The 27,416-nt window shown below is 39.6% G+C and overlaps 1 protein-coding gene across 1 annotated transcript in view; it reads left to right on the top strand.

Moving 5' to 3' along the window:
• Positions 1-26,354, top strand: part of KIT (KIT proto-oncogene, receptor tyrosine kinase) — a 55,520-nt gene extending 29,166 nt beyond the window's left edge. The window contains exons 6-21 of the mRNA XM_058838945.1: positions 1,409-1,598; positions 2,269-2,384; positions 8,222-8,336; positions 9,490-9,683; positions 10,774-10,880; positions 10,973-11,099; positions 11,358-11,462; positions 11,550-11,660; positions 13,295-13,445; positions 15,205-15,293; positions 15,649-15,776; positions 18,317-18,439; positions 22,014-22,125; positions 22,219-22,318; positions 22,960-23,065; positions 24,180-26,354. Of these exons, the coding sequence (XP_058694928.1) occupies positions 1,409-1,598; positions 2,269-2,384; positions 8,222-8,336; positions 9,490-9,683; positions 10,774-10,880; positions 10,973-11,099; positions 11,358-11,462; positions 11,550-11,660; positions 13,295-13,445; positions 15,205-15,293; positions 15,649-15,776; positions 18,317-18,439; positions 22,014-22,125; positions 22,219-22,318; positions 22,960-23,065; positions 24,180-24,305 (2,000 nt within the window). The 3' untranslated portion in view covers positions 24,306-26,354. The remainder of the gene's footprint in view (positions 1-1,408; positions 1,599-2,268; positions 2,385-8,221; positions 8,337-9,489; positions 9,684-10,773; positions 10,881-10,972; positions 11,100-11,357; positions 11,463-11,549; positions 11,661-13,294; positions 13,446-15,204; positions 15,294-15,648; positions 15,777-18,316; positions 18,440-22,013; positions 22,126-22,218; positions 22,319-22,959; positions 23,066-24,179) is intronic.
• The last annotated feature ends 1,062 nt before the right edge of the window (positions 26,355-27,416 follow it).

Raw genomic sequence — 27,416 nt, 5'->3', positions numbered from 1 at the left:
GCTCCAACTTTTGGATGTGTTTCAGCATTTATTGTCAAACTGACTATATTTACCTGAACTGTACCAGCTCCCAGGGTCCTGGGAAGTGGTGCATGGTGTGTACATAGAGATCTGGGATTACAGTCACTTGGCTTTAACATTAGCCAAAAGTTTTACAAAAAATGTGTATTTTTTGTAAAATTCCCGATTCCTTTTTCTATCAGTTGATTTATCTAACAATAGAAGGTACTAGAACTGCATTACAGGGACTGATAACATTTTAATAAAATTTTATTTGAAGGGAGTTTGGTCTGATTTTGAATATAGCTTGTATAGGGAATCCTGTGTTTATACAGAAAACTGAAAAAAGCACTGCAAAGAAACTGCAAACCTTAAGTTTCTAGATTTAAAATCTTTTCCTCATTTCTAATGATGGAGACCATTTTAGAGCATACCTGCCTGCTGTGTATTTACTTCATCCTTTCTTCTTCAAAGCATCTGTCAAGCGCTCTGGCAGATCCATATGCTTTCACCAAGCCCCACTGGCTCTGGTTTTCCCAAGCTCGTGTGCCCAGCTGGCCACAGCAGTTTGATTAGTAGAAAGTGGGAAGAAGAAGGGATCTGAGATTGACTTTAGGTCTAAATTCAAGCTCTCAGTAAATGCGTTTCCTTGTAATTGCAATCTGCCTGTCAAACTGATAATTCCCTTATGAATTTCTGTAATTGGACTGAAAAACTTGTCTTTTTAAAGTGAATCCTCAATCTGATGAGTTTATTAATGAAATTAAAACCACTACAGCAAGGATGTTGTTAGACATGATACTTTGGAACGGAACTGCGCAGTGATAAATGGTATCTGCCAAATGAAAGATTAAGACCCAGCAGCAGCAGATGTACAGAAATGCCTTAGTTTAAGATGATTGGTATCCAGGCCTGTGGACTTAGCACATTTTTCTTTAATTACAGCTTTTAATAGCTTCATTTGTAATGTTGTTCTTAATTACACTCGACAAAGAAACCTTTAATACTCTAGAATACTGTAATAAATTATTTTAGTTTGCTTTTTTTTGTAATGTTTCTTTCACACCAGACAGCGAGTCAAATTTTTGGAAAAATAGAAATACTTGAGTAGAATCAAACACACACTTGCATTTTTCCAAAAGCATATAGAAGATATCTGTCACCAGAAGATGGAATTATTTATGCTGAGGCACTCAAGGCTGCTTTCAGTCCAGTGCCTCATGCTATATGTAGCTAGTAGCCTTGGTTTTGGCAGGTGAAGGTTTAAGTTCTGCTTTGCAGATAAGGTTTCCTGTTTCACAGTTGGATGTTTGATCACTGATCTTGATGTTGTCTAAGTGTGGTTAGAGTACTCACAATCTTCTAAATGGCCCTGAAATTGTTTTTCTTCTCCTCTTATGACCATCAGCTAAAGGATTTGTCCGTTTGCTTGCAACAATGAATACCACAATAGATATAAATGCAGGACAAAATGGAAACTTAACAGTTGAATATGAGGCATATCCAAAACCAAAGGAAGAAGTCTGGATGTACATGAATGAAACATTACAGAATTCCTCAGACCATGATGTCAAGTTCAAGACTGTGGGCAATAACAGGTAATATGCATGGCTGTAGGTGTTGATTTCACTTTGGAACAGCAGACTAGAGTCTCCTCTGGAAAGAGGAAAGTGGGAATGGTGAGAAAATTGTGACTAGAAGATGTAGTACATGTGGCTTGCCATAGTAGCTGGTGCAGAGTCTGCTGACCTACATTTGGAATAGTGTCGAGCTAACCACACCATCTGAGACCAGCTTACTCATGACTCACCTAAATTCTTGTCCAATAAGCAAAAAAGATAATTAAGGTTGGTTGTGTGCAGAAACTCCCTTCACTGCCACAGCAGACCCCAGTGCTCTGGATTAAAGCTTATACTTTTTTTTTCTGCTGGCTACTGTTCTCTCCTGATTGCTTGTCTTCCAAAAATCCAGTGAAGCACCCAGAACCTGTGGCCTCGGTTGTGAGTCTGGGTTCCCTCCTCAGTGGGAAGAGGGGCAGGTGGTGATGCATGCATGGTCTGAGCCTGATGCTCAGCTGCTACCCAGGCACACATCTGGATGTTAGAAATGACAAAACTTCTGGATGTTGGAAGTGCAGTGGCAATCATAATGTAAGATAAGAGTGCATGGATGATGTCTGCAGAAAATTCCCTCCTTATTTTCCATGTAGCAATTGTCTGTTCAGAGCAAGTTGTGTGTCTTAGTAATGCTTAATTTTTTTCTTTACAGTTACACAAGTGAACTTCACCTTACACGACTAAAAGGAACAGAAGGAGGCATTTACACATTTTTTGTGTCCAACTCTGATGCCAGCTCCTCTGTAACATTTAATGTCTATGTGAAAAGTAAGTAAAGTGAACAGTCTGAAATATTTCATTATCACAGTCATTGTATTTTATACAACATAATGTATGCACAAGATGTCACAGTGTGGTTCAGCATATGAGAGGCTTTCTGAAGTGAAGCACATGCTGGAAAACTAAATGTCAAGATATAAAAGTGCAGAGTACTCACACAAATCCACCTACTATCCAACATGACCTTATATTCCAGCGAATGTATTCCAGAGATTACCAGAAAGCAGCTAGGTTGCTTATACAGAAAAAAACCTGTAGCACCTGGAAACGTGATCTCAAAAATAAGTATGTATCACAAACCTTTTATAATTTGAGGTGGAGCAGGATACACAGGGATTATAATTTGCATTTTTGGCAACCAAGTCAAGCTTTTAATTGTCCTTAAATTGTTTGAATTGGATGCAGAGTTTGAAAGCTTGTCAGGAGAATTACTCGCATTTAGATGCCTCTTGGCATCTAAATTCTTCTGTATAATGGTATAAATCACCATTGTTTTAGAGAAATCTGCATAGCTTCACAAACGCGTGTGTTGTTGTCTTTGGGACATGCTTGTTAAGAAAGAGCACTGGCCTCAGTTCCAAATAGCATTCTTCAAGACAAAAGCTAAACTTCAAAATGAATTCAATGAAACCTTCAGAAAACCCTGTCCATAGTGGAACCATCTTAGAGCATTTCATGTGCTCAGCAGACAAATATTGGCTGCTGCTAAGGGAAAGCTTAAGGAAAATTAAACCAAGAGGGCCGATGAGCCCAGCAAGAGGAGCTGTATCGACAGTAAGTGAATGTGCTGCAAATGCAGTTTCATGCTGCTGCTATGCTTTAGCAGCAATGTGTCCTTTTTCAGACATAGCTTTATGCAGAGGACTGTCAAGACTTCCACAAATGCATGAAGTCCTTGCTGTTAATTTCTGAATTCTTCTCATTTAGCATTGAAGATCAACGTTTGTAGGATCTCTATTAGCAATGACATAGCTTGAATATACAAACGTCACTTGGGCTCTTTTCAGAACATGGTATTTCTTCCTTCATCAGAGAATGTTGACACTTGCATTGTGCCTTCTGTGTCTTCTAGCTGTGATTTCTAATGGCATTGGTGATATCAGATGTCCTTTGTCTCAGTGAGTGAGCATGGGTCACAGTCATGAGGGATAATGCTAGTGTTTAATGGAGCAAAATGTTGAGCCAGAAGTTTAATTTCTCTGAAGGAATGGGAGAAATTGCAGGCTGCCTATAGTCTGGGCACAAGAACTAAAAAAAACACTGTCTCACAGTTTTGGTATCATCAGGTGTCAGTTCTCAGTGCAGATCTCCATGTTGCTGCTTTTGGGGCATGTGCTGCTTAATAAAAGATGAAAAATCCTTGTTGATCATGGTTAGGAAACCAGACCAGAAAGAGAATAGAGAAGCAAAAAAGGAAAAGGCAAGATGAAGCATAGACACTTTTTTCTTCTGAATGGCTTGTCCATAGGACCAGCAGTATTCAAGTCTGTTTCCTTCTTTCTTCAAATACTGGTCTTGTAAGTAGCAAATCAGTCTTGGGATGCTGTGAGGACACTTCAGCAGTCTCATAGAGCCCACATTATCTTGTACTGTGGATTGCAGCAATTCCTGAAGCAATTTGATTTGATGCACTTGGCTAAAAAAGTTTCTTTTGGCATTTTGACTAAGCTCCTATAAGCATTTTTTCATTTTGAAAAAAAGAGGCTAATAGATTGGTGTCTCTAGGGGTTGTTTTTAACAAAAACAACCCCTAGAAAAGGGGTTTTTACTGGCTTGTAAAATGCTCATTTAGCTGTGAAACACAAACTGCATGACAACAATACCATATTACTTGACATAGCAGAGTAACTGCCAAAGGTGAGTCATGTCTGGGTGGGTCAGATCCTGATCTAATGGCATGTCCTCACCTGACATTGTCAGGGATTTTGCATAAATTGCTTGGATGTAGCTCGTGATGTTTACATGTCTGGCTTGGGCATGTAATCAGCAGAAAATAACCAAACAGGTAAAACAGGATTCATAATCAGGAGAATGAATGACTTCACGTAAACAAATATAAATTCTGAAGCATTTGCTGAAAGACATGAAAAACCCAGTGCAGAAGTACATGCTTTGGATTTAAACATATTTAGCAATTGCATATGCTAATCTGAAACAATACTAAATTGCTTTTAAAATAGTGTAGTAATTCATAATAAATGTATAGAGGTAAGCAGCTCTAAAATTAGAAGCCAAAAAGAAAATTGCAGCTTGACAAGCAGCATTCTGTACGCAGTTACAATTAAGAAACTGTAGAAATCTCCAGAGTGGGAAGGTACAGTGTATCCAGCAATTAGCAGAGGAATATTCCAACTAGTAACTGAATTTATTAAAATAATATCTCAGCTTCACTATAGTCAACAAAACATTATCTATGCAGTTGGGGCTCCTGTTGAAAAGAGAAAACTCGTCATGGTTGTTATAAATACACTTACATTTGGCCCTTGCATTCTTAACAAAGTTATTAACATTGTAAAAAGCAGGTTAAAAGCAGCTCACCTTATGTTAATACAAACCAAATATGAAGCCTTAAATAAGGAAGAAACGGAAGATTATTTAGAACTAAATAAAAAAATTGTAAAGATTTAGCGAACAAAAGTAGGGAATAGAAAAAGGGGAGAGTTGTGATAAACAGAGGCCCTTTTGTTCGACTAAACATGCAGATACGATACTCTGTAATGCTATGTTCTGTAAAATCAAGATTATATTGAAGGTTCTTACTGACGCTTGTATAATTATTATGGCCTTGCTAAGATTCCTTGAATTCCAGAAAGTTACTGAGCTAAGCCTTTAAAGAGAACAGTGAAGAAAGGTTAAGGAAGATAAAGTAGAAGAAGATCCCTAACAGCTAGAGACGCAGGCGCAGAAATACCCGAGAAAGGACACATCATCGGAGAGCCGGACCGATTAAAGGAGGACTCACGGAAAACAGAAGCACGGCAACGGAGAAGCGGGATCGCTTCCTGGCCGTCCAGCGCTGTAAACTTTTGCTTATTGCTAGCTTGCTATAATTAATAAAACTTTCCTTTGATTAAACTTTAACACTCTCTCGAGTGTATTTATAACAATGGTATTGCAGATCCCATGAAGCCATGCTCAGCTGTTTTCCTGTCATTGGACTATGCAGTGAACAATAAGGAATCATCATGATATTGTAAAAAGATTTGTTCCAATCCAGAAAATGTAGCCCCAGCAGAAAAAAACTCTCTCTTTGTCTGGGATGACTGACAATACTTATTAAGTGTTACTTTTTAGACATTTACTTTGTTAACAATGAAGAAAGGGAAACTGGCAATAGAAAGCAATTAAACACAGAATTTCATTATACAGAACATTGAATTAAAATAGGAGTGACCTCTTACTAAGTCGTCTTTGATATATTCAGAATCAACATTAATAAAAGCTGAAAAGCAATTAATAAACTTAGTGAAATTAGAAGTTTAAGACATTTAATGACTGATTACAGAAGGCAGTACGTATATATGCTGAGCAATGTATCAAAATGTGAAATATTTAAGGGGTTAAAGTCAGAACAATTAGCAACATCTAGTCCTTAGGAGTCTGTGTGATAACAGGAGGGGTAATTAGGCAGTGCAAGTCATAAAATCTAGTGCAATACAATCCCTTTTACAAACACCTTAGCATCTGTTTGCAAAAGCCAGTCCATCTTTGCATCCCCTGAAGTACCTACACTGGTGGCTAAGGAAGGTGCTCTGGTTGCCAGAGAGGGGTGCAGGTGCTGGGACATGTTTGTGGCCTGAGCTGGCAGAGGAGCAGCCACTGGGGATTGCAGTAGCAGCCATCTCAGTCCCCTTGGGTAGTGGCGTGGGGGACTCTTTGCTGCCTCAAGTGAAATGCATCCCTTGATACCATCCCAACCCGGAGGCTTGGGAGCCCTCAGTGCTGGTGTGGGAAGGCTGATGGTGCTAATTGCCACATCAGAGTGCTTCACCAGCCACATGACAGGCAGAGCTGCTCTTAGGTCAGCACTTCTCAGAGGCTGCTGCAGCTCAGCTTCCCGTGGCACCAAGGCTGGACCACCCTGCCTGGTCTGCATAGCCTGTCATCTCCTTCCAGTCTTGCAGAATGAGTCCATGTGGGCTCGTGGCCACACAGACAGGCTTTTATTGCACCAGACTTTTGCAGTGGAAAGAGCCTAACTAATATGGGCATTTTTGTTTCCCTCACTCAGCTTCAGATGTCACATGCAGACCAACTCTGACACAGTATTTTTTCCAGGGCTTAATGCACAGATGCCTCTTATATTTGACTTCTCAGTTCTCTCATTTCTTGAGGTACATTGTGCTGTAATGTTGCCTAAAATGCAGCATATACCTAAACAAATAGCACATGGGTTGTAGTGTAGCTAATTACAATTTCACAATCCAGCCATTTTGATTGGAATTTCAGAAATGTGAATTACATGTATTCCGTGAACATTGAGGCTGGGTGAGATGCTGTGTGCTCTCAGAAAGTTCCTCACCAAATGAGTAATGCTGAAAATCAGTCTCAACATTTTGCAACAATGTTTGGTTCTTGGTGTTTTGCATAAAACACAACATGCGGATTTAGAAATGAAAGAACATTCGGTTCCTGTAACATGAGTCACGAGGAGGTGGTATGTGATTGAGAGTATACGTGTGCTTTGTTGACTCTAATTTAATCAGCGAGTAGAATATTCATTAAAAACTAACGCTGTGCAGTCTTCATACATGGGTTTTTTCTGAAATATATCTATATTTCCCACTGCAGTCTATACAGCTTCACTACTTTTTAGAATTAGGAGTTCATCTTACATTTCTGTAAAGCTGTATTAACTGATAATGGGCTCTTGTATCTATCAGGTGAGCAGCATCATTGCAATAGCCTTTCATAGTTTCTTCCATTACTTCTGTTTAGGTGATTTTTGCAAGGAAGCTAAGGCTGTTAAGGGAAGTAAGGTCACTAATTCCAGTTTCATTGGGAAAAAACACCTTGCTGTGTTGGTGGTACTCTTGGCTGAAGCCTATGACATTGGATTAATGACTCTGAAGTCCACCTGTCTGCACTGGTTTCCAGCCATACTTGAAACACCTAAACCAACTGCAGGACTAACTCCTTTGCAGGATGTGACAGAAGGCATTGGCTGGATGAATTGCTTTCTAAACTATCCGTGCAATCACAGATTCTCATTTGGAAAGCTAGTATGTTCAGCCAGTTTTGGCTTCCTCTGCCTGCAGTGGTTTAGAGAATTAGGCAGTTGGGTGGTTCAGTACCCTAGAGGGATGTATGTCCTCTGTCCAGAGGTCTGCACTGGTTGCCTTGCATTGTAGTTCCTTTCCTGGCTGCAGTGGTAATACTGAATACACAGGCAGATGTAAGAGGGATGTGGTTTGACAGATGTAGTACACTTTTAACTGGGAAGAAACTGTCCTTTTTACAGATGGGTAAAGTTGTGCTGTGCAGGAATGGAAACTTTACTGTTGTTCCAAGCACACACTTCTTTGTGTTGTTTAAGCTCTTAGCTTTGCTGGTTTAGGATCTTTCATCAAATCAAATACTCAGGGGAAATGGGGTATTCTTCTAACGTCCAGCCTGAGCACTCAGTGTAAGAACTAGTATTTTCACAGATGTTTGATTTTTGAAGGACACCAGTTCAGACCCAGACATCCTTGAGCATGAGAAGGTCTTGTTCACCTGAGTGATTCCATGGATTATGAGGTGCACAGGTTGCTGGTGTGAAGAGCAAATAGCAGCGTAAATTCTGTGTTCCCCTAATGGATGACTATTGCTTTTCTTTATTGCAGCAAAACCTGAGATTCTCACACTGGATATGCTTAGCAATGGTGTTCTCCAGTGCATAGCAGCTGGATTCCCAGCCCCTACCATATACTGGTATTTTTGCCCAGGAACTGAGCAGAGGTAAGTTAAGTAAACAAGAGTCTCCAAAGGTTATTTTAGGTGCAACACATCCAATTGCTAATTACAAATTAAGAGCATGAAATGACTTGGTAATAGTTGCATTCAAATGTTACATCGTGGTTTTCATCCTTTCTGGCATTGCATTATTGGCAGTAGTTTGTGAGAAGGCAGAAATACTTTTAATTGTTCTCCTCTCTATTCTGTCCTTGAAAGGGGAATAACCAGCACTTCCTGCTGTGTAAAAGTAAAAGGCAAAGTTTCTGCTGCAAGCTAACTATGGACTATATCAACCTGGCCCCAAATGACACATGTTCTATACACAATTTCACAGAATGGCAATCACAGAATTGCTTGCGAATATGGCTGTTACAGTTTGTTTTATTGTGTAATGAAGTAATTTTTCCAGACATAATGTAATTAGATTTCTGTTCACATGAAACATATGACAAGTAAACAAGTCCAGTGTTTTATGAATAAAGCCGGATGTTTTTAAAACCAGGTGTTTATAAGAAGATTGTAGAGTTTCACTGTGAAGTGAGTGAGCAAGTGAAACAAGTTTTAAGGTTTTGCTTGACTTCCCCCATGGTTATAGATATATTAGCAAGCAATGGGTCTCCTTCCCACTTGTGTAATTTGTTTTATGTCTAAAATAATTGTTATTTCCTTAATGGTTTCAAATAGTAGCTTTTAAAAATCTTAAATGTGTGCTCATGCAGTAAATATGTGATATATGAAGGAGAAGCAACATCTTGAGAGCAAAGAACTGGCTATTTTCTGACTGCATATAAGCTTAATGGTGTTTATGCATATCGTGGACTTTTGTGCTGTAATAAGATGATGCTTGGGGAACATTAATAGACCACAGCAGCTTGACAACGGAATTGAAAATGCATGTTGAACGGTACAGAATCCATAGAATAGTTACAGACCTGTAGGTATGTCTAACCAGAAGCAAATGCAAAGACATCGTGGTCTCCATTTGGGCCAGGCCAGGTGTATGTATCCATTTCTCCCATTACGTACAAAGACCATGAGACACCATGAGTAGGCTGTTTCAGGGTTAAGATCTTCAGCTGAATACCTTTGTAGACCAAAGTTGTTCAGTTCTCTGTTGGTGTGGCATTTCAGGTAACTGTCAATATTGTTTCTCCAGGTGCTTTGATTCACCAACAATATCCCCCATGGATGTCAAAATCGGTTACACAAATTCATCAGCTCCATCATTTGAGCGAATCCTGGTTGAAAGCACCATTAACGCCAGCATGTTCAGGAGCACCGGCACCGTGTGTTGTGAGGCCTCCAGCAATGGGGACAGGAGCTCTGCTTTCTTCAACTTTTCTGTTAAAGGTAACTTCCACAAAACATGGGTGGTGTTTGGCTCTCTCTGGAAAAGGATTTTAAGTGGTTTTGCTGTAAGAAAGTTTACAGTACTGTGGCTGAGCACATGTTAGAATATTACGTTGCATGTTCTGCCTGTCAAAGTCTTGCTTTAATTTTTCAATTGACTGTTGTGCTGCTGTCTTTTTGTGGCATCTGTTCTGCGCTGCAGTAGGTAGGTGGGTTTCTTCTGTCTGTACAGCACAGAGGAAAACCACCTACAGCATCACCCTGGCTTTCCCCCTCTCTGTCCCTTTTGTTTTCCTGTCACTGTCTGTTTTGACTATTTAGGCCATCACTTGTTTTTCCAAAGAAAGATTGCATTTTATTTTGGGTTTTTACAATGTCTCAGGAAAAAATGTAGTCCCCAACTTGCCTGGAGCCTAAGTGTCCTGCTGCTATAAAAGAAGTAGCAACAACAACATACTGCAAAAGGGCTTATGAGTTTTGTAGTGGTATTTGTAGGTTTGTGGGGGAGAAGAAAAACCCACTAGAACATAGAGGATTTGAAATGTGTTTGTAAAGCTGTGCTCTTCTTTACAAAACCAAATGTTCTTCTTCTTTTTTTTTTCCTGTTACACCCAGATATAACATACAAACAAATACACCAGATTTGGGGCAGATGGGTTGTAGTAGAATAGTGGCATTTCTTCACTATTTGGCACAACCTCTCCTTGTAAAGACTGTGCTGTGGTGATCATACTTAGGTGGGGGGCAAAGGGGAAGAGAAGAAACTGGGACTTCAGATAAAAGCCTCTTTCTTTAATCTAACTTGACTGAAATCATGTAAACCTTTGCATTAAGTGATCTTGGTGCCAAACCTCCTGAATTAATGAAGCTGAGAATCCAAAGGCATCGAACTACATGGTTTCTGTGCCAGCTCCATTTCCTACAGCTCATTCAGGAAAGGCATTCTGATACACCTGGAGCACATCTGGGAAAGTCAAAACCCCAAACTGTATTTCACGAAGAAGAACCAAGGAAAAGTTTTCACCTGGATCTTTTTAATTTCGTTTTTCTTGTTCAGTACTTCTAGGAGAATTTTCTTGTTTCTTTCCAGAGCAAATCCGTACACATACCCTTTTCACCCCGTTACTAACTGCATTTGGAGTTGCTGCAGGACTGATGTGCATTGTAGTCATGATCCTGGTGTACATATATTTGCAGGTAAAATCAGAGGCCCCTTTGCCTGAATTTAAAAAGCGCGTGAGCTACTTGTGGAGCCTTTGGTTGTAACAGCCATTCTCTTTCTTTTCCAGAAACCCAAGTATGAAGTTCAGTGGAAAGTTGTTGAAGAAATAAATGGAAACAACTATGTTTACATAGATCCAATGCAACTTCCTTACGATAACAAATGGGAATTTCCTAGAAACCGTTTGAGTTTTGGTTAGTTTAGATTCATTTGATTTCATCTGCAAGGTGGAACCTTCAGGTCTCATATGAGACTTTGGTCAAACACAGCAGAGTTTTGTCACAAAGATGTTGTGCAATAATGCAGATAGTGATAATTGCTCATTCTTGCTTTGAGACAAAAGGCAAGCAGGCGTGTCTGCAATAGCTTCCTTGATATAATAAAATAAAATGTTGAGCCCTACAGGAGGAAGTACTCAAAGTTGTTACAGAGTATTTTGTTTGCTTTATTAGGTAAAACCCTTGGCGCTGGAGCTTTTGGGAAAGTTGTTGAAGCCACTGCTTATGGTTTATTTAAGTCTGATGCTGCTATGACAGTAGCAGTAAAGATGCTGAAAAGTAAGTTGCTGTGGTATACTATACCGTGTTTTCTCTCTTCCATCTGGTTGGTGTGCTATGTACTGAACACTGTGCTTTGCCTTGCAGCAAGTGCCCATTTAACAGAGAGAGAAGCCTTGATGTCAGAGCTTAAAGTGCTGAGTTACCTTGGAAACCACATTAATATTGTGAATCTGCTTGGAGCTTGCACTATTGGAGGTGGGCTTATCTGCAGATTATTGATTATTTCTGTTCTTTTTATATTGCCAGGAGGATGAACTTTGTGAAGAATCATCCAAGATGCAGCTCTAAGTATAGAAATCATAAATAGAAATCTTAAAGTGTTACATTTCATGCTTAGACTGGTTGCAGATCATCACGATTATCACCTGTGATTTACTGAATCTAGATTTTAGGCTCATCGTAAAAACAGTAGTAAGACCACAGTAGCTGCAGCTAAACAGGAAGGTTGCTTTTATTCTCTTTCATGTGAACCATTGGGTGCTATCTTCTTGAGAGATGTCAGAATGTACAATATAAATTTTTACCTCCACCACACTGTTCCTCATTAAGGAGAACTGGGTTCCTTGTTGGTATCCAAGGTGAAGTCAACAGGCTTGTCTTGTACAGTCTTCCAGCATTCTGGTTAAACTGCAAATGTATCTGTTAAGGAACCACTAAAGGTACAAATTCTAAGCAGCAGAAAGTTGAGAAAAGTAATTTTCTAAATAAACTATTGTGCAACCCTAATGTTTCACATTTAGTATGAACTTAATAAGTTTGTTTTCTTACATAATAAAAGCTATAAAACCTCCTGAAGTGTTAATAGAGAGTGATAGAAACCTGTATTTTTATTTGCATGCATTTTAATATGAAAGATGGTATTGCTTGTTACGTGTTCTACAAAGGAGCTTGTACAAATTCATAGTTTTAGACAAAGGCAAAACATTTCTCACAATTAATGATTTAAAAATAGGATGAAACAATTTTGTTCAAACAGCCAACTAAGTTGACTCGCTGGCCTGAGTGCATGTCTCAGTGGAAAAAATGTGGTGCCTGTAAGAAAATCATACCACAAACACTTCTTTTGCTATTGTGAAAGCTGTAATTTTTAACTGCAGAAAAATGGAAATAAACCAGTGAGGTTAACAAACAATGGCACAGAGTAAACTTAGAGATTAAATAACACACAGTGTAATTACATATTCAAGGTCGGTAGCTGGAGTCATTCACTCAAAAGATATATATTTGATCTATAAACATCCATGCTGAAGATGACTTGATTCCCTTTTCTGATTTCATTTTAATATTCTAAGACCTTGTGCAGTGTAGTTTTCTGTCGCAGCAGACTGTTCTGTTTGAACGATTTTTCCTATTATACTGCAGAATATAACACTCTACATCATTTCCAAAACATTACTGAAGGAGTGTGAAGCTCTACTGTAAACAGAAGTGAATCAAAAGGATTAATGTTTGAAGCTTGAATTACTTGTAACGTTTGGAACAAATAACTTCCTTCAGGAAGTGAGCAAAATCAAACAGATGTGTCTGGCCAGAAACATTATCGCATGAAGAAAGAGAAAAAGACTTATTTGTCTAATTTTTGTACAATGCAATGCTATTGAGGGGCAGAACATTAATTGGGACACAGCTTTAGCTGGACCATAGTTGTTCATCTGTGAAAGGGAAGATGCTGGGTTACTTTTCTATAACTTTTCAAGTCTAGACAGTGCTAGGCAGTGTGATTTTTTAATAGTCCAGCCTGTGTGTGCTTCACTGAATGCTAGCTTTATTTAAGGTTTTCTGCTTTAAACAATACTCACCAGCTTTCTAAACCTTACATGCATCTGCAGGTCCCACTCTGGTCATTACAGAATATTGCTGTTATGGTGATCTTTTAAATTTTCTGAGACGGAAACGAGATTCATTTATTTGTCCAAAACATGAAGAACACGCAGATGCCGCTGTTTATGAGAACCTTTTGCATCAGTCGGAGCCTGCAGCGTAAGTATGACCTGCTGAAATGTATTTGTGTTTTTAGAAGATTGGGAAGGAGGAGAAATCAAAGTTTATTAGGGATAAGAGGTGTGGAGAAACATTTAATGCAGCAGGCTTTGAAGATTCTCTGCTGCACAAGAAAACAATTTAATTAAGAGGGTATTTATTCAAGGGGTGATTTGTTCTAACAGTGTCATTATATACAGAGTGGATTGTATGCACTCTTTGCTTTACTTCTTTATCAAATTTTCTGCAGTTATTTCATGCATCTCTTTGCCTCCAGTCTTTGTACATGTTTGTGTTTATTGTTATTAAACTTTGGTAGTGCTTCTTTAACAGCTTGAATGACAATTTTCTCAGTGTCAGGCTGTGAGTTCTCCCAGATTCTTGCCTTCAGAAATGACTTTTTACAAAATCTAACCAGTGTCTTAAAATGTCAGCAGCAGGCTGCTACTGTCAGCTCACTGCATTTTGTGGTGAAACAACCTGTGTCATGACTCTGAGATTGCTCTTGTACTTAGTTCATCTGTATATTTTTAACTGCTGTGGTTTATATACCATCCCAGAGTTCTTTCCAAGGGCGTTTCCAAGCAGATTTCCTTCCGTTTGTAAAGGGAGAGACAGCTTACCAAAATCTACTGTTAGGATACCTGCCCATTCTAAATTTTAATCTTTTTATTACCCCAGTGGGCCTATTACTTTGTGCTGGCAGTCAGAAAAGAAGCAGGCAGACCTAAGGAGCTGGAAAAGTTCTTCATCCCAGCATAGTACTGGTGAAGCTGCTTGTGCCATGGCAATAAATAGGTAGCTGGTGGTGCCCCAGAGAGGTTGGGACCACGGGGGTGATGGGCATAAGGCTGTGATTTGCCATTGGAGGTGTGCCCTCTGTTCAGTGAAGGGATCTTGCTGTTTAAGCATATTAAGTTATTGTAAATTGAGTTTGCAAATTGTAAATTGAATTACTAACAGCAGAGTACTTACAAAATTCTCATGTTAGTATTTACTGCTCCTGAATGTGTCAGATGTGTTTCTGGTGGTAACTAAAGCTATTGGTGATCTCATTGCTCCTTCCCATGTTAGCTCTGTGGCTGCATTTATTGTTCTTAAACTAAGCAGATGTTTCAGGCTAAGGAAGTATATGAATTTAATGGCAATGAAGAGAAAAATGCCAAAGTACATCCATCATTTCTAAAGGTGCCTAACTGGGTATTTATAAACCATATAGTATGAAAATCTGTACATTTAAATTATATATAGCAATAAGAAAATTTAAACTTAAAAGAATGTAGCAGATGGCTGTCCCAAGCCTCGGCTGATTTTTTGAAATACATATGAATCCCTTGTGGAACTTGGGAATTTCTGAATTTAACATTTTTTACCATTTCTCTTCTGCATTTCAATTGCCAGTTGAGCTGCTGAAATATTCTGGTAGAAGTTGGCCTAAGCAGAAAAAGGAGGCACTAGCAGATCCTGTGAAACATCTGGATGTTAATTTATAGAGACTGAAGTCTATAAACAGTATTCATGTGAATGGTTTTGTTTGCTCACCTGAGCCAAACTCCAAACTTTGAGGTGTACCATTAACTGTACCAACAAACCTCTCTTTCTGTATGTCATTTCCTCATTTTTTTCACACACACATGAATTTCCAGATCATTTGTAAAGCAATTATTCAGAACGTTGGCCTGATGTTGGCTCTTTGTTTGGATAGCCTTTGAGACCTTTTTCACTAAACTATGTTTCTTTTGTTCTGCTGCCTCTACAGTGATGTTGCCAATGAGTACATGGACATGAAACCCGGAGTGTCATATGCAGTCCCACCAAAGGCTGACAAAAAACGACCTGTGAAGTCTGGTGAGTTCAGTGACAAGAAATTCTGTTGGCTGATGGGAGTGCAGGAAGACAGGCTTCATGGATTTGTTCAGTTTTAGCATATTTGTCTTTGTGAATGGGGACACTTAAAAACTCAGTAATTGATGTGAGAAGGTTTTGAAAAAGAAAAATATGCTAAATTACATTGTCTTATATTTCTTCACACTTAAATGGAGTATCAGGATTATTTTTTACTTTTTGGTGATGGGCTATTTATGTGATTCTAGACTGGTACTTACTAAAATTACTGTTTTGTTTAATGTCAAAACAACTCTACATGATTTCTACATGATTACATTTGCTTAACTCGAAAGCTGTTGTTGTTTATATTGTGTAGGATCCTACGCTGATCAGGATGTTACCCTTTCAATGCCGGAAGATGATGAACTTGCTTTAGATGTAGAAGATCTGCTAAGCTTTTCTTACCAGGTGGCAAAGGGCATGAGCTTCCTTGCCTCCAAAAACGTAAGTTTTTTCAGAGATGGACAGAATCAGTAGATTTTTGTCACTTTCAATGTTTTAATGTGATCCATGTGTTTAAATGCTGACTATTTCTATGTTCTTTTCAACAAGCATTGCAAACTGATAGGCTCCCTCTCGTACCTGAAGCTTTATCTGATTTTGGAGTTGTGTACTGTGCTTATCACAAAAGTGATGTTTTATGTCCCCTAAAACAGAAGTCAGTGCGAAGCAGTGCTATTGTATATCCACTGTTGAGGATAGTATAATCGGTGTGAAGGTACCTATTTGCATGAGTTCTAAACAACACTCCACTTGCTACTTCTCTCATGCTGACTACTGCCTTAAATGGGGGAGATATCACATTGTGTTCTTTTTTGGAAGCATGGCTTAATTCACAGGGGATGTACTGATTTTTAATTTTCTCAAAAGATAAAATCAGCTGAGAGACCCACAAAAAGTCTACATCGACTACACTGAACATAATAGACATTCCTCTGGGTTTCATAGGAGGGATACTGCATAGAAGGAGGGGATTTATAAAGATGTCTTATGCACAGCATAATTAGTATCTTCCTATGGTTATTCTTACCTTTTATTGCAAAAATGCCATTTAACATGCAAACATTATATCTAATGTAGCTTCTACAGGTGCACCTTAAATAAAGTGCAAAACCAAATCCTGGAGTCCTGTGTTACTATTGGGAAATGTGTCTCAAACTCTGCTCTGAGGAAAGTGCACATTAGAACTTGCTTTTGCGCTTGTTTTTTTTTTTTTCTCCCACAGTTCCTTCTTCCAAACCAAACCATAAGCTTCCCTTTAGTTTATTTTTCATCTAGCAACACATTCAAAACAGGCCTGACACGCAGACATATCATATTACAGATGATACACAGATTCACCACACTCCTGCATCCTTCACTGTTGAGGACATCCAGTGCTTAGCACACACATTCTGTATTTCTTCTGTTTTCCTACAGAAGCCCCAGATCCATTATGTATTATTCCTGGTGACTTTTTCTTTATAGTCTTTCCATTTTTACAGACAGAGTGGCATTAAATAGCAAAGGCAGTAAAGAATGTAATATCAGCTCACCTTGAGGATGGGAAGTAATGTTCAGTATAGTTCTGGCAGTGCCATGTTAACACCTGTATCACAGAATTCAATTGCAGTGCACTATTATGTTACTGGTCCTCTTCAGCTGTTGTATACTTACACTTTTTTGGCTTCAGCAGTTAAATTAGTTAAGGCAGGGTGTTGTGGGCTGATGGATAAGGTGCCTCAGATTTCCTCACATCCTTGAGGCTGGTCCTTGAAGACAGCACACAGAGTCACAAGGCAGAGGTTCCTCCCTTGGACAAAGTCTCTATTCAATGCAAACTGCACTGATTCTAGAGGAACAAGGCAGAGTCATGCTGGCTTTTGGCCATTCCTTTGCCCTGCTGCTTCAGTGCTGTATGACAGCTTTACATATGCAAAGTGCAGAACGCATTGTATTCAGAGGTGAATGAGAGTCTACCAAAACAGTGGAACTATTAAAAATTGTTCCTCGTGTAAGCATGCTAAAGGGACAGAGATTAAGTTACTTTTGCAATCTGCAGTTACTTTCTTAGCTTGATTTTCATAACTTCTGATATTTTAGGTCATTTTTTGTTCTGTATTTCAAGGAAAAAAGAAAAACTGAACTGTCTTCAGTTATTTTTCAGACAGCTGTGTGCTAAATCCCATCAGCAAAGCTGAAGCTTAATACTCTTCAGATGAAAACAGAAATAATTTTGGTAGAGAATCACCTCCATTCTCTAACAAACACACATGGGCTCCGCAGTTTTATACAAAGAAACACAACTGCTGGAAAACTCAGGCATACTTCTGGAACTGCAGTTACCAACACATGCCCACTTCTAAAATAAAAACTGGAATATAAGGTGGTTAAGTCACTGAATGCATGACCATCCACTGAAAGATACTGGCATGTGAGAATTTCCACTATTTAAAAATATTTAAGTCTGCTTAAGCTCTTGTAGGTACTTAATAGTTCAGCTTTTCCAGAGGAGCATTTCTGTTATAGGGTTCAGTTTCTGTGTTCATGTGCTTTGCAGTTGTTACCATAATTTCCCCTATTTTCAGTGGTTTTTTATGAATGACAATAGTTAGTTAATAGAATATTTGGAATATTTTGCATACAAACAACATTTCCCTCTATTTGTCTTCTATTAGGAAACAAGCCGGTGATGATTTTGATAAATCAGAAAAAAGTATATCAAATTTTAGCTGAGAATTTGAAACACTGCAAAATTCAATGACTGCAACTGTTTTTTTCTAAAATAAATGCATGGGCAACCTTATTAATATAATTATTGTAAAGATAAAACATCAGAATGTTTACTCATCTGAGTAAGCTTGTTAGCACATGGCTTCATTGTGATTTACAGCTTGCCTTAAAATGCATGATATAGTAAGTTACACAGCTAAGTAAACACATAACCAAGCAATAGCTTGTTAGGGATATTATCAACTAATTTTGTTTGTTTGTCTATTATTTAGTGCATTCATAGGGATCTGGCTGCAAGAAATATTCTTCTAACTCATGGTCGAATTACAAAAATCTGTGACTTTGGCCTGGCAAGAGATATAAGGAATGACTCAAATTATGTGGTCAAAGGAAATGTAAGTATACATGATACTCTATACACTTGTTTTAAGTTAAGCAAGTTCCTATTGTCTTGACATGCAAAGAAAAGTCTTTCTTAGTTAGATGGAAATCTGGATTTTCCAGTTCTGATATATGTATATCCATGTTGGCTAGGAGGGGAAATTTCTGACATAAACATGTGTGCTGACAAAATCCTTGTTTTGTACTTGATATACTGGAAAATATGTGCTCATATGCATGTTTTAGTGGAAGAGGTGTTTTTACTGCACCTATATAATGTCCAGTCTTCTTATTTTACATGAATGTACTCAAAGTTACTTCTCTGTAAGTAATTACTAGGTTATTCGTGGGAATACTCTGGTATCCCAGTCCTAAATTTTGGAATTTGGAAACTTTGTCCCTGGGCATTGCACTATTTGTCCATTACTGAAATAGCTTATTTTAAAAATATCTAAATAATCAGGGGTTTGCAGCTTATCTTTTTCTGTAAGGGGTCACTTAGACAATGAAACTGAAGTGTGAATTTACTGATTAGAGCATCCATGGGAGGCAAAAACATCCTGGTTTTCTCTGATTCCTTGCAAACATCCTAACCTCTTATGTGTAACAAACGTAAACAAACACAGCCTTAGCTTGCAGCTGTAGTTCAAACCCTGTAGCAGGGTTGGAGCAAGACACTATGTTTTGATGAGGAAAGTTTAAAATCTCCCATATAGAAGAGTACCAATCTCACGAGTACCTATTAAACCTCTGGAGGGGTACAAAGGTGCTTTGAAGTGATGCAGATTACCTTGGCAGCACTTGAAGTCCCCTTTAAAGTGCCAGTGCAGTAAAAAGAGCCCTACTACAAAAGAAAATTGAGCTCTCTGTGGTTAAGCTGGAGAAGTGTTTATGAAGTATAGGTATTTTGCATCTCAAACTGGTTTATGCTGCCTGGCTTAGTGTTTCAAGTCTGTGTCGGGTGCAGCCAGCTGCTGCCTTCAGAGTACATTTGCTTTCACTTGCACTGTTTTTCAAAGGAAAGGATCCCTGTTCAGTAAGGTAGCCCTTCTTCCCAGTTCAGCTGATGGCTCCATGATCTTAATGATGAGGTCACTAGTTAGGGGCTTGACAGCACATGAACTGAAGTTTACCTGTCCTGGCTTTGCAGGCTGATAGAGAAAACCTGATTATCTCTCACCAAAGGGGTTTGCTACTGTGGTGGTTTTTGTCCTAAATGCTGAACTTCCACAGCCACTCAGTTAACTTCAGTCTATCCATGGTACCTCAGGTATCTGACATAACTGCTGCTGTGCTGTCTCCCAGCAGACCTTGATGTCTCAGGTACCTACAGCATCCTTATTTTAGGCTGTGGGAAGGACAGGTTTGTTGGTTTTCTTCAAAACGATGTCACTACCAGCCACTGGCTGCCTAGAATTTGAGGTTAGGGAGCAATAGGAGCTGAAATAATTAATGACTAGCTGCTGTGACAAAATACTGAGTAGTGTGTAGTGTCACCTTTCAGGGTCAGGTCAAGAGCTGCCTGATCATAAAGGGTCCTGGGAGTAGGAGGTTTAGACCAGCAGCTTAGGAGGGAAGTGTGTAGTTGAGTTTTATTTGTCTACGTTATCCTTTAAATTTCTTGAGTTCATAGAATCACAGAATCATAGAATGGTTTGGGTTGGAAGGGGTCTTAAAAGATCATCTAGTCCAACCCCCCTGCCGTGGGCAAGGACATCTTTCACTAGATCAGGTTGCTTAGAGCACCATCCAACCTGACCTTGAAAGTCTCCAGCATTGGAAATGTTGCCCAGATGAAGTATCCACAACCTCTCCGGACTACCTGTTCCAATGTCTCACCATCCTCATCATATTTTTTTTCCTTGTTTCCAATCTAAATCTGCGCCCTTTCAGTTTAAAACCACTGCTCCTTGTTCAGTCATCACAGGCCCCAGTAAAAGGCCTCTCTCCATCTCTATATATATTAAAAGGCTGCAGTGAGGTCTCCCTTCTCTTCTTCAGATTGAATAACCCCAGCTCTCTCAAACTTTCTTCACATGAGATGTGTTCAAGCCCTCTGATCATTGGAAGAAGGAGGTCTGGTTTCTTCCAAAGCAGGACAAATGTTTAGGACAGAGGCCTGTTTGGCTTCTACAATCAGACAAGGAAGGAACAAACCAGGGACAGGAAGGTGGAAGCAAATGCAAAGGCTTCCTGTGTACTTTCTTCTGATGCAGGTTGCATTCATAAGGGATGTTTCTATTCCCACACAAACTTATGAAAAATCACAGAATCATAGAATTGTTCAGGTGGTAAAAGACCTTTGCGATCATTCACTCCAATTGCTAACCCAGCACTACCAAGTTCCCTAAACCATTTATCTAAGCCCCACATCTATGTCTTTTAAATATGTAGATGGATGGTGACTCCATCGCTTCCCCAGGCAGCCTGTTCCAATGTTTGACAGCCCTTTTGGTGAAGAATTTTTCCTAATATCCAATCCAAACCTTCTCTGACACAATTCAAGGCCGTTTTCTGTGGTCCTGTCACTTGTGTAGAAGAGACAGATGCCCACCTTGCTACAGCCTCCTTTTGGGTAGTTGCAGAGAGCACCAAGGTCCCTCCCAGCCTCCTTTTCTTTGGGATAAACAACCTCAGCTCCCTCAGTTGCTCCCTGTAGCAACTTATGTTCCAGATTCTTCATTTCCTTCCTTGCCCTTCTTGGAAACACTCCAGCACCACCTGAATGTCAGTGTTGTAGTGAGGGGCCCAGAACTGGACACAGGATTTGAGGTGCAGCCTCCCCAGTTCCGAGTACAGGGGGACAATCCCTGCCCTGCTCCTGCTGGCCACACTATTGCTGACACAGGCCAGGATGCCATTGGCCTTCTTGGCCACCTGGGCACTGCTGGCTCATGTTCAGCTGCTGTCACCAGCACCCCCAGGTCCTTCTCTGCTGGGCAGCTTTCCAGCCACTCTTACCCCAGGCTGTAGCACTGCAGGGGATTGTTGGGACCTAAGGGCAGGTTCCAATACTTGGCCTTATTGAACCTCATACAACTGGCTTGGCTCATCAATCCAGTTTGTCCAGATACCTCTGCAGAGCCTTCCTGCCCTCCAGCAGATCAACACTTCTGCCCAGAGTATATATATTAGTGTATATTACTTTTATTTGGGTTTAAATTTTTCTGCTGATAGACTGAGAAGCTAATGCTTATTGATTAAAGCCTTGAGACATCTTGACTATGTGCCTGTGTCAGCCAGTCCACCAAAGCAGACTTGCTTACATGCTTAAGGAACCGTGCCATGATCACTTTTATTATTGTCCACTGACTTTCTGATATCCTTTATTAACTAGACAGGAGTCAAACAGTATTCAGAAAATCAGAGTGCAAGGAACTGTGTAAGCTTGGTAGACCCACAGAAAGATGGATCACTAGCAGTGCAGCACTTGGAGACTCTGTAATGCTAAAAGTTTAATTTTTGGTTAGATACTTCTTGATTTTAGAAGTATTTAATACACATAAAAAGCAGAACAAGTTATTTTACCTTGTCGTTTCTGTATGCCTTATGTGCATTGTCTTAATTTATTCCCTCTTCCCTGGAAAGGCTCGTCTTCCTGTGAAGTGGATGGCACCTGAAAGTATTTTCAATTGTGTCTACACATTTGAGAGTGATGTCTGGTCTTATGGGATATTGCTTTGGGAGCTCTTTTCTTTAGGTAAGCTCCTTCGAGGACTGTACTTCATATCTGTTGAGTTTTGGGGTTTACTGTAGATGCAGAAATCATGTTGCTCACCTGCTCTCTCAACAGGAAGCAGCCCCTACCCAGGGATACCTGTGGACTCCAAGTTCTATAAAATGATCAAAGAGGGATATAGGATGTTCAGTCCTGAGTGTGCACCGCCTGAAATGTAAGTGAGCAACCAGCACCTCCAATCATCCGAACATCAGTCAAGATGTAAAAGAAGGGAAGCAGAAGCTTCTTGCACTAAGGCTCATTGCACTGCCCCATTATAATTTTTTTAAAGTTCTTGTCATGTTTTAAATAATTCACATACTCTAACTAGCAGAATACATGCCTGTGTTGTTACACGCAATGAAATGCGCTTATGCCTTCTTGCCATCTGATCACCTTGTCATGGCACCTGCTCTCTTGTCAATAAATTATTGACAGATCACAGAACATAATTAAACATTTTTACTTCAGATAAAGAAGCCAGTGAGATGTATCACCAGACTGCACAGCATCTGCATTTGTGCTGTACTTCCTGACAACAAGAGGACTGGCTACTGATCTTCTTTATGAGACATTCCTAATTCACTGTTTTGTAAATGGACTGGTATTTAACAAGCTGTCAAAGAACACTGTGTCCAGAGCCTTCCATTAGTAGTGAGTGCTCTGTTGTCACAAACACAGGTGTTGGCAGCACAATTCCTGTTCGTAAAGTCACTTAAAGAAGATGCGACAACTTTGTTTCAAATAATGATGCAGGATAGATAAGAACTCTAAGGATTTCTTCATGAGCAGCACTTAATTTTGGTATCTTTACAGGTATGACATAATGAAGAGTTGCTGGGATGCTGATCCTTTACAGAGACCCACATTTAAACAAATTGTACAAATGATAGAGCAGCAGCTTTCAGATAATGCCCCCCGGGTAAGTTACGGATTGAGCAGTTTCAAGCACGTTATACTAGAGCTGTGAGAAGCAAAGAGCCCAGGCACTGCATTTCTGCTTTTACTTCTGTAGCTTTGCAGCATCAGTCTGGGTAGTAGGAATCATGTTTGGGCTTTTCCATTAGACCGTAGCAATCTAAGCCCATACCCAAAATTTACTATCTACAGAACATGGTTTGCATTACGGATGTTTCTCACTCACAGTAAGACCTGCCACAAGTTTGATGTTACAAAGTGCAATGGTACTGCATAAATTCATTTTATCCTAAACTATGAAAAATTCTGTTAATCTGGGAAATAACTCAAAAAGAAAGTATAATTAGTTTTTATTAGGAAAGCTGCTGGATGAAGGGGTGGAGGCTTTGGTGCTCTTGTGTATCTTCTCACTTGCCTCCCCTAATACCATTTACATAACCTTGGAGGTATGTTGTGACAAATGGTATGTGCTGCTTTTTCAACCATTCCACAGTGAAAGCTTATTCTGAGCAGGCAACTGGACAAAACAGTCCAAAGGAAAACTGGAGGCACATCCTAAACTTGGATTTTTCTCTTTCCATTACTTTGTGTGTTACTAGGGTTTACAAAACTGCGTTTAAACCTTATTTAAAAATAAAGCTTCCTTTTACCTTCTGGATGCCTCGTTTGGGCAGAGAGTACATGGCTTCCTGACAATTTGAGAAAAGAGGAAACTGAAAGCTGCTGGTGTTCGATTGCATCCTGTAACATATTTTTGGCAGGTGCAGGCATTACTAAAACAAAAGCAAGAATCAGAAGGAATTATTAGTGAGGTTTATTGGAGAGCTTAATAATAACCTGAGCGACTTTAATTTTTTTTGTGCTCAGCTGAAATTTGGCATGCAGTTGGAAGCTACAGTGTTTTTAGTAACTGAGATTGAGCTTCATGATTCTTTAAAATAGCAGCTAAGACAAAGACCTTTTGAAACTGTTTTGATTTGCAAAGAAGCTCCTGAGCTGGAACCTTTCCACAGCAGTGTGTAGTACACAGTGGGAAAAGGCTAAGAAAGGAATGCTCTCCAAGAATGTGTGAAGGGAGCAGTCTGCAGAGTGTTGACACCAATCTTTGGCTCCTGCAGGTTTATGCCAACTTCTCAACCCCACCTTCCAGTCAAGGAAATGCTCCAGATCACTCGGTGAGGATTAACTCGGTGGGCAGCAGTGCTTCATCGACTCAGCCTCTCCTGGTACGCGAAGATGCTTGAGTGGCATGTGAAGAGGAGGAGATCAGATGTGTTAGCTGTTTGTATTGTGCAGGGGCTGAGAGAGGGATGACTTCAATAATTTCTCTTTCTTTTACTCACTACTACTACTGTGTAACTGAAACGTTGTTGTAATACTGTCCTTTACCATGCACTGTTATACATAAACTTAATCCGCTGAGCACGGTTACAGGCATCATTTCAGTGTTAATTGAAGCTGTATATATTTCGCTGTATTGTGTGTATTTGCAGTAGAGAGCCAGACGTGAAGGAAAAAAAAAAAACAACTAACAAAAGAAATCCTAAGCCAGAGTGTGGAATTAGATGACTGTAGATCAAACCAAATCTGCAGTGATTCTTCTCTGGATCTGTGCCTGGAATTCAGTCATTTTCTAGTTAATCTTCTTTTTCTGAATTTACAAAATAAACAAGTACTAAGTTAATGGTTTTGTAAACCCCTTTCCACATCCAGCCAAGCCTGAGAGGCTTTCCCAGGCAGGTATCATAGGTTGGAGGCCAGTGAGGGTGCTGTATTTACCTGGTAAAAAGCTCTGGGGCTTAAAGCAGAGGTGATGGGAGGAAGAGCATGGATTTTCATTTTGATTTCCCACCTGCGCTGTCACCCTTACAGAGCAGTTGCACGGTTTCCATGGATATATGCACTGCTTCCCACTGGTGCATTCCCTGCCAGGATGAAACTGCCCATTGCTGGGTCTCATGCCACCATGGATCCTGAACTGCTCCTGTGGCCCTCTGCCTGGGGTGCCCAAAGACTTTGACCTTTGTTTTGCTAATAGTTGCATCTAAAGGTGTTCACCAAAGATAGGTGGGCCCTGCCAGACTGGTCAAAAAAGAGGAGGAAGGCTGATTCCAGTAAACTGTGTGTCTGGAGAAGGGGCTGTTTAACGAGTCATCTTATCTAAGGGAGAGCAGAGAAAAATAATGCTCTCCTGGGGGCCCTTTCTTTATCTTGTCCTACCCAGGTGAATCTTTCCCACAGGCAGTCTTGGATAGTGCTAACTGGAAAGGGCTATTTTTCTCCACCCCAAGTTGTTTCTGTGGTAGTCCAGAGATGATAATGAGGAAGAATCTAACTGGGAAGTGCCAAATTTATAAATGGCATAAAAGAAAGAATCCTTTCATTCTTCTTTGACAGACGTGAAGCTTTGGGGTCAGCATTTGTTGAGCCTAAGGTGGTGCTTAAAAGTGTTTTCTAACCCCTTTTCTTCCCACCAGGAGCACTGGTTCTTTTCTTCCTTTGTTTCTGACCCCTAAAAATAAGTAAAGGCATTGAGAGAAGCATTTCTCAGAGGCAGAGTCCTACTTGAGTACCTCTTTATTTACAATGCACTTAAGCACTCTGTAACTTTTACTTTACCAGGATTTTGCTTGAGTTTACATGCAATTGAAATGTGTAACTAACTGCCCAAATACAAGGTAATTGTAAGTACACACGCTGGTAATATATTTTGGGTTACATTGAATACCGCGCTCCTTCTATGACTGTGCATTTGGTTTATTGTTACAGGAATCTTTCAGAGTTAAATATAAAATTAGCCATTTGCACTGAACTTACTTAGGCTGTTGCACCTTTCCAAAGTTAGCCATTTGTTTGGATGCACTCTTATGCATACTAGTTGTTGAGCATTTTCAGTTTAATGCTATAAGAGCTCTTTTGTAACGTGTTGGCTTTTGGAGCAACTGTAGACAAACTAGTTGTTATAGATGTCTCGGTACTATACAGACACTTAGCTGAAAGAGGTTTGGGTTTTTTTGTTCTTGAAATTTATATTTTTATAATTTGGGGGGGTTTGAAACTTCTTTTGCAATGGCTTGGTGTTTTGAATGGGTTTATGCATTGTTTTTGTAAATATGGAAATGTAGCAATAATGTCCTTTTGACTATTCTCAGTCCTTGAGTCTCAAAAATATTTTTTTATATATATATATATATGCAAAAACTATATGTATAAATATGTAAGTGTTTGAAAGTTTATGAAACACTTATGGATATGTTGCTCAGTTGTAGAATTGCAGTTAAAAAAAGTTCAAATAAATCTGTAAATATGTTCAAATGCTACCGATGTGTATTATGTTAAGATGGAATATTTTCATGTAAGTCTTACTAAATTCCTGGGTTGAAGCAAAATCTTTGTGTCTGGCCACACACAGATCAAGTCTGGCATTCTGAAACCTTTTTGCAAATACATAGAAAAAAAAATTATTTGCTATATAAGTTCTTTACCTGTGAATATGTGGGACAAATACTTAAAAATTTCAATGCAGCTTTGTTCTGGAAGAAAATGGTAGTTAGAAGATTGATCATGTAGACTGTTGCTGCAGTTTATGTGTAATGAACAGTATTTAAAATGAAGATGTCCTGATGTTGTTTAGGGTATGTTTGCAGAGGCAGTTGGAGCTGTAGTGATGCTGAATATTCCCCCTTCTTTAAACAAATGTACGTGCTCTTGGCCCCTGTCTCAGGCTGGCACGAGAGCTGGTGCTGGACTGGCCGAGTGCAGCACTGCTGGGTGGCAGCAGGAGATATACCTGGGGCTGCTGCTGTGGGAGGGGGGTCATAAAAGAAATGCTTCCTTTGCTTGAGCAGGTACTCTCTGTCTCAGTGGAAGACCCTCTGATGTAGTTACGCCAGGTTTGAAGTCTGTGACCCCCCTGCTCAAACTTGTTCCTGTGTTGCCTAAGGGTTTGCATGGTTGGTGTGTGATTTAATAGTAGTTTAGAGCCTATAAGGCTCTAAAATTACCGTACTAAAACCCCTACTAACTTTCATGAGAGACAGACCTCAAGTGTTTTGGTCCTTAGACATTCCTGTACTGTCAGCAGACCACCTTGAAAAGCTCCCCTCCTTCAGCTTCCTTTGTAAAACAGCTTCCCTTTTTTTTTCTTTTTTCTTCCACACAGATCTTCACTTTGCTTGTTAAAACTAATTAAGGAAATTATAACCTAGTTTTGTCAGGAGCCACGAAGTGGAAGTTTTGTTACAATTGGCATTGTCACTGTTTTTAATAATGTTTCAGAAGATACCAAGATGGTGTCTGATATGGAACCATTTTTTTCCTGTCTTGTCCACCCCCACATTCAAGCAGAGTAGAGT

Source organism: Poecile atricapillus, chromosome 4 (assembly GCF_030490865.1).
Source record: "Poecile atricapillus isolate bPoeAtr1 chromosome 4, bPoeAtr1.hap1, whole genome shotgun sequence".
Classification (NCBI taxonomy): domain Eukaryota; kingdom Metazoa; phylum Chordata; class Aves; order Passeriformes; family Paridae; genus Poecile; species Poecile atricapillus.
Note: the sequence above shows the minus strand (reverse complement) of the source record. Positions and strands in the feature narration are given on the sequence as shown.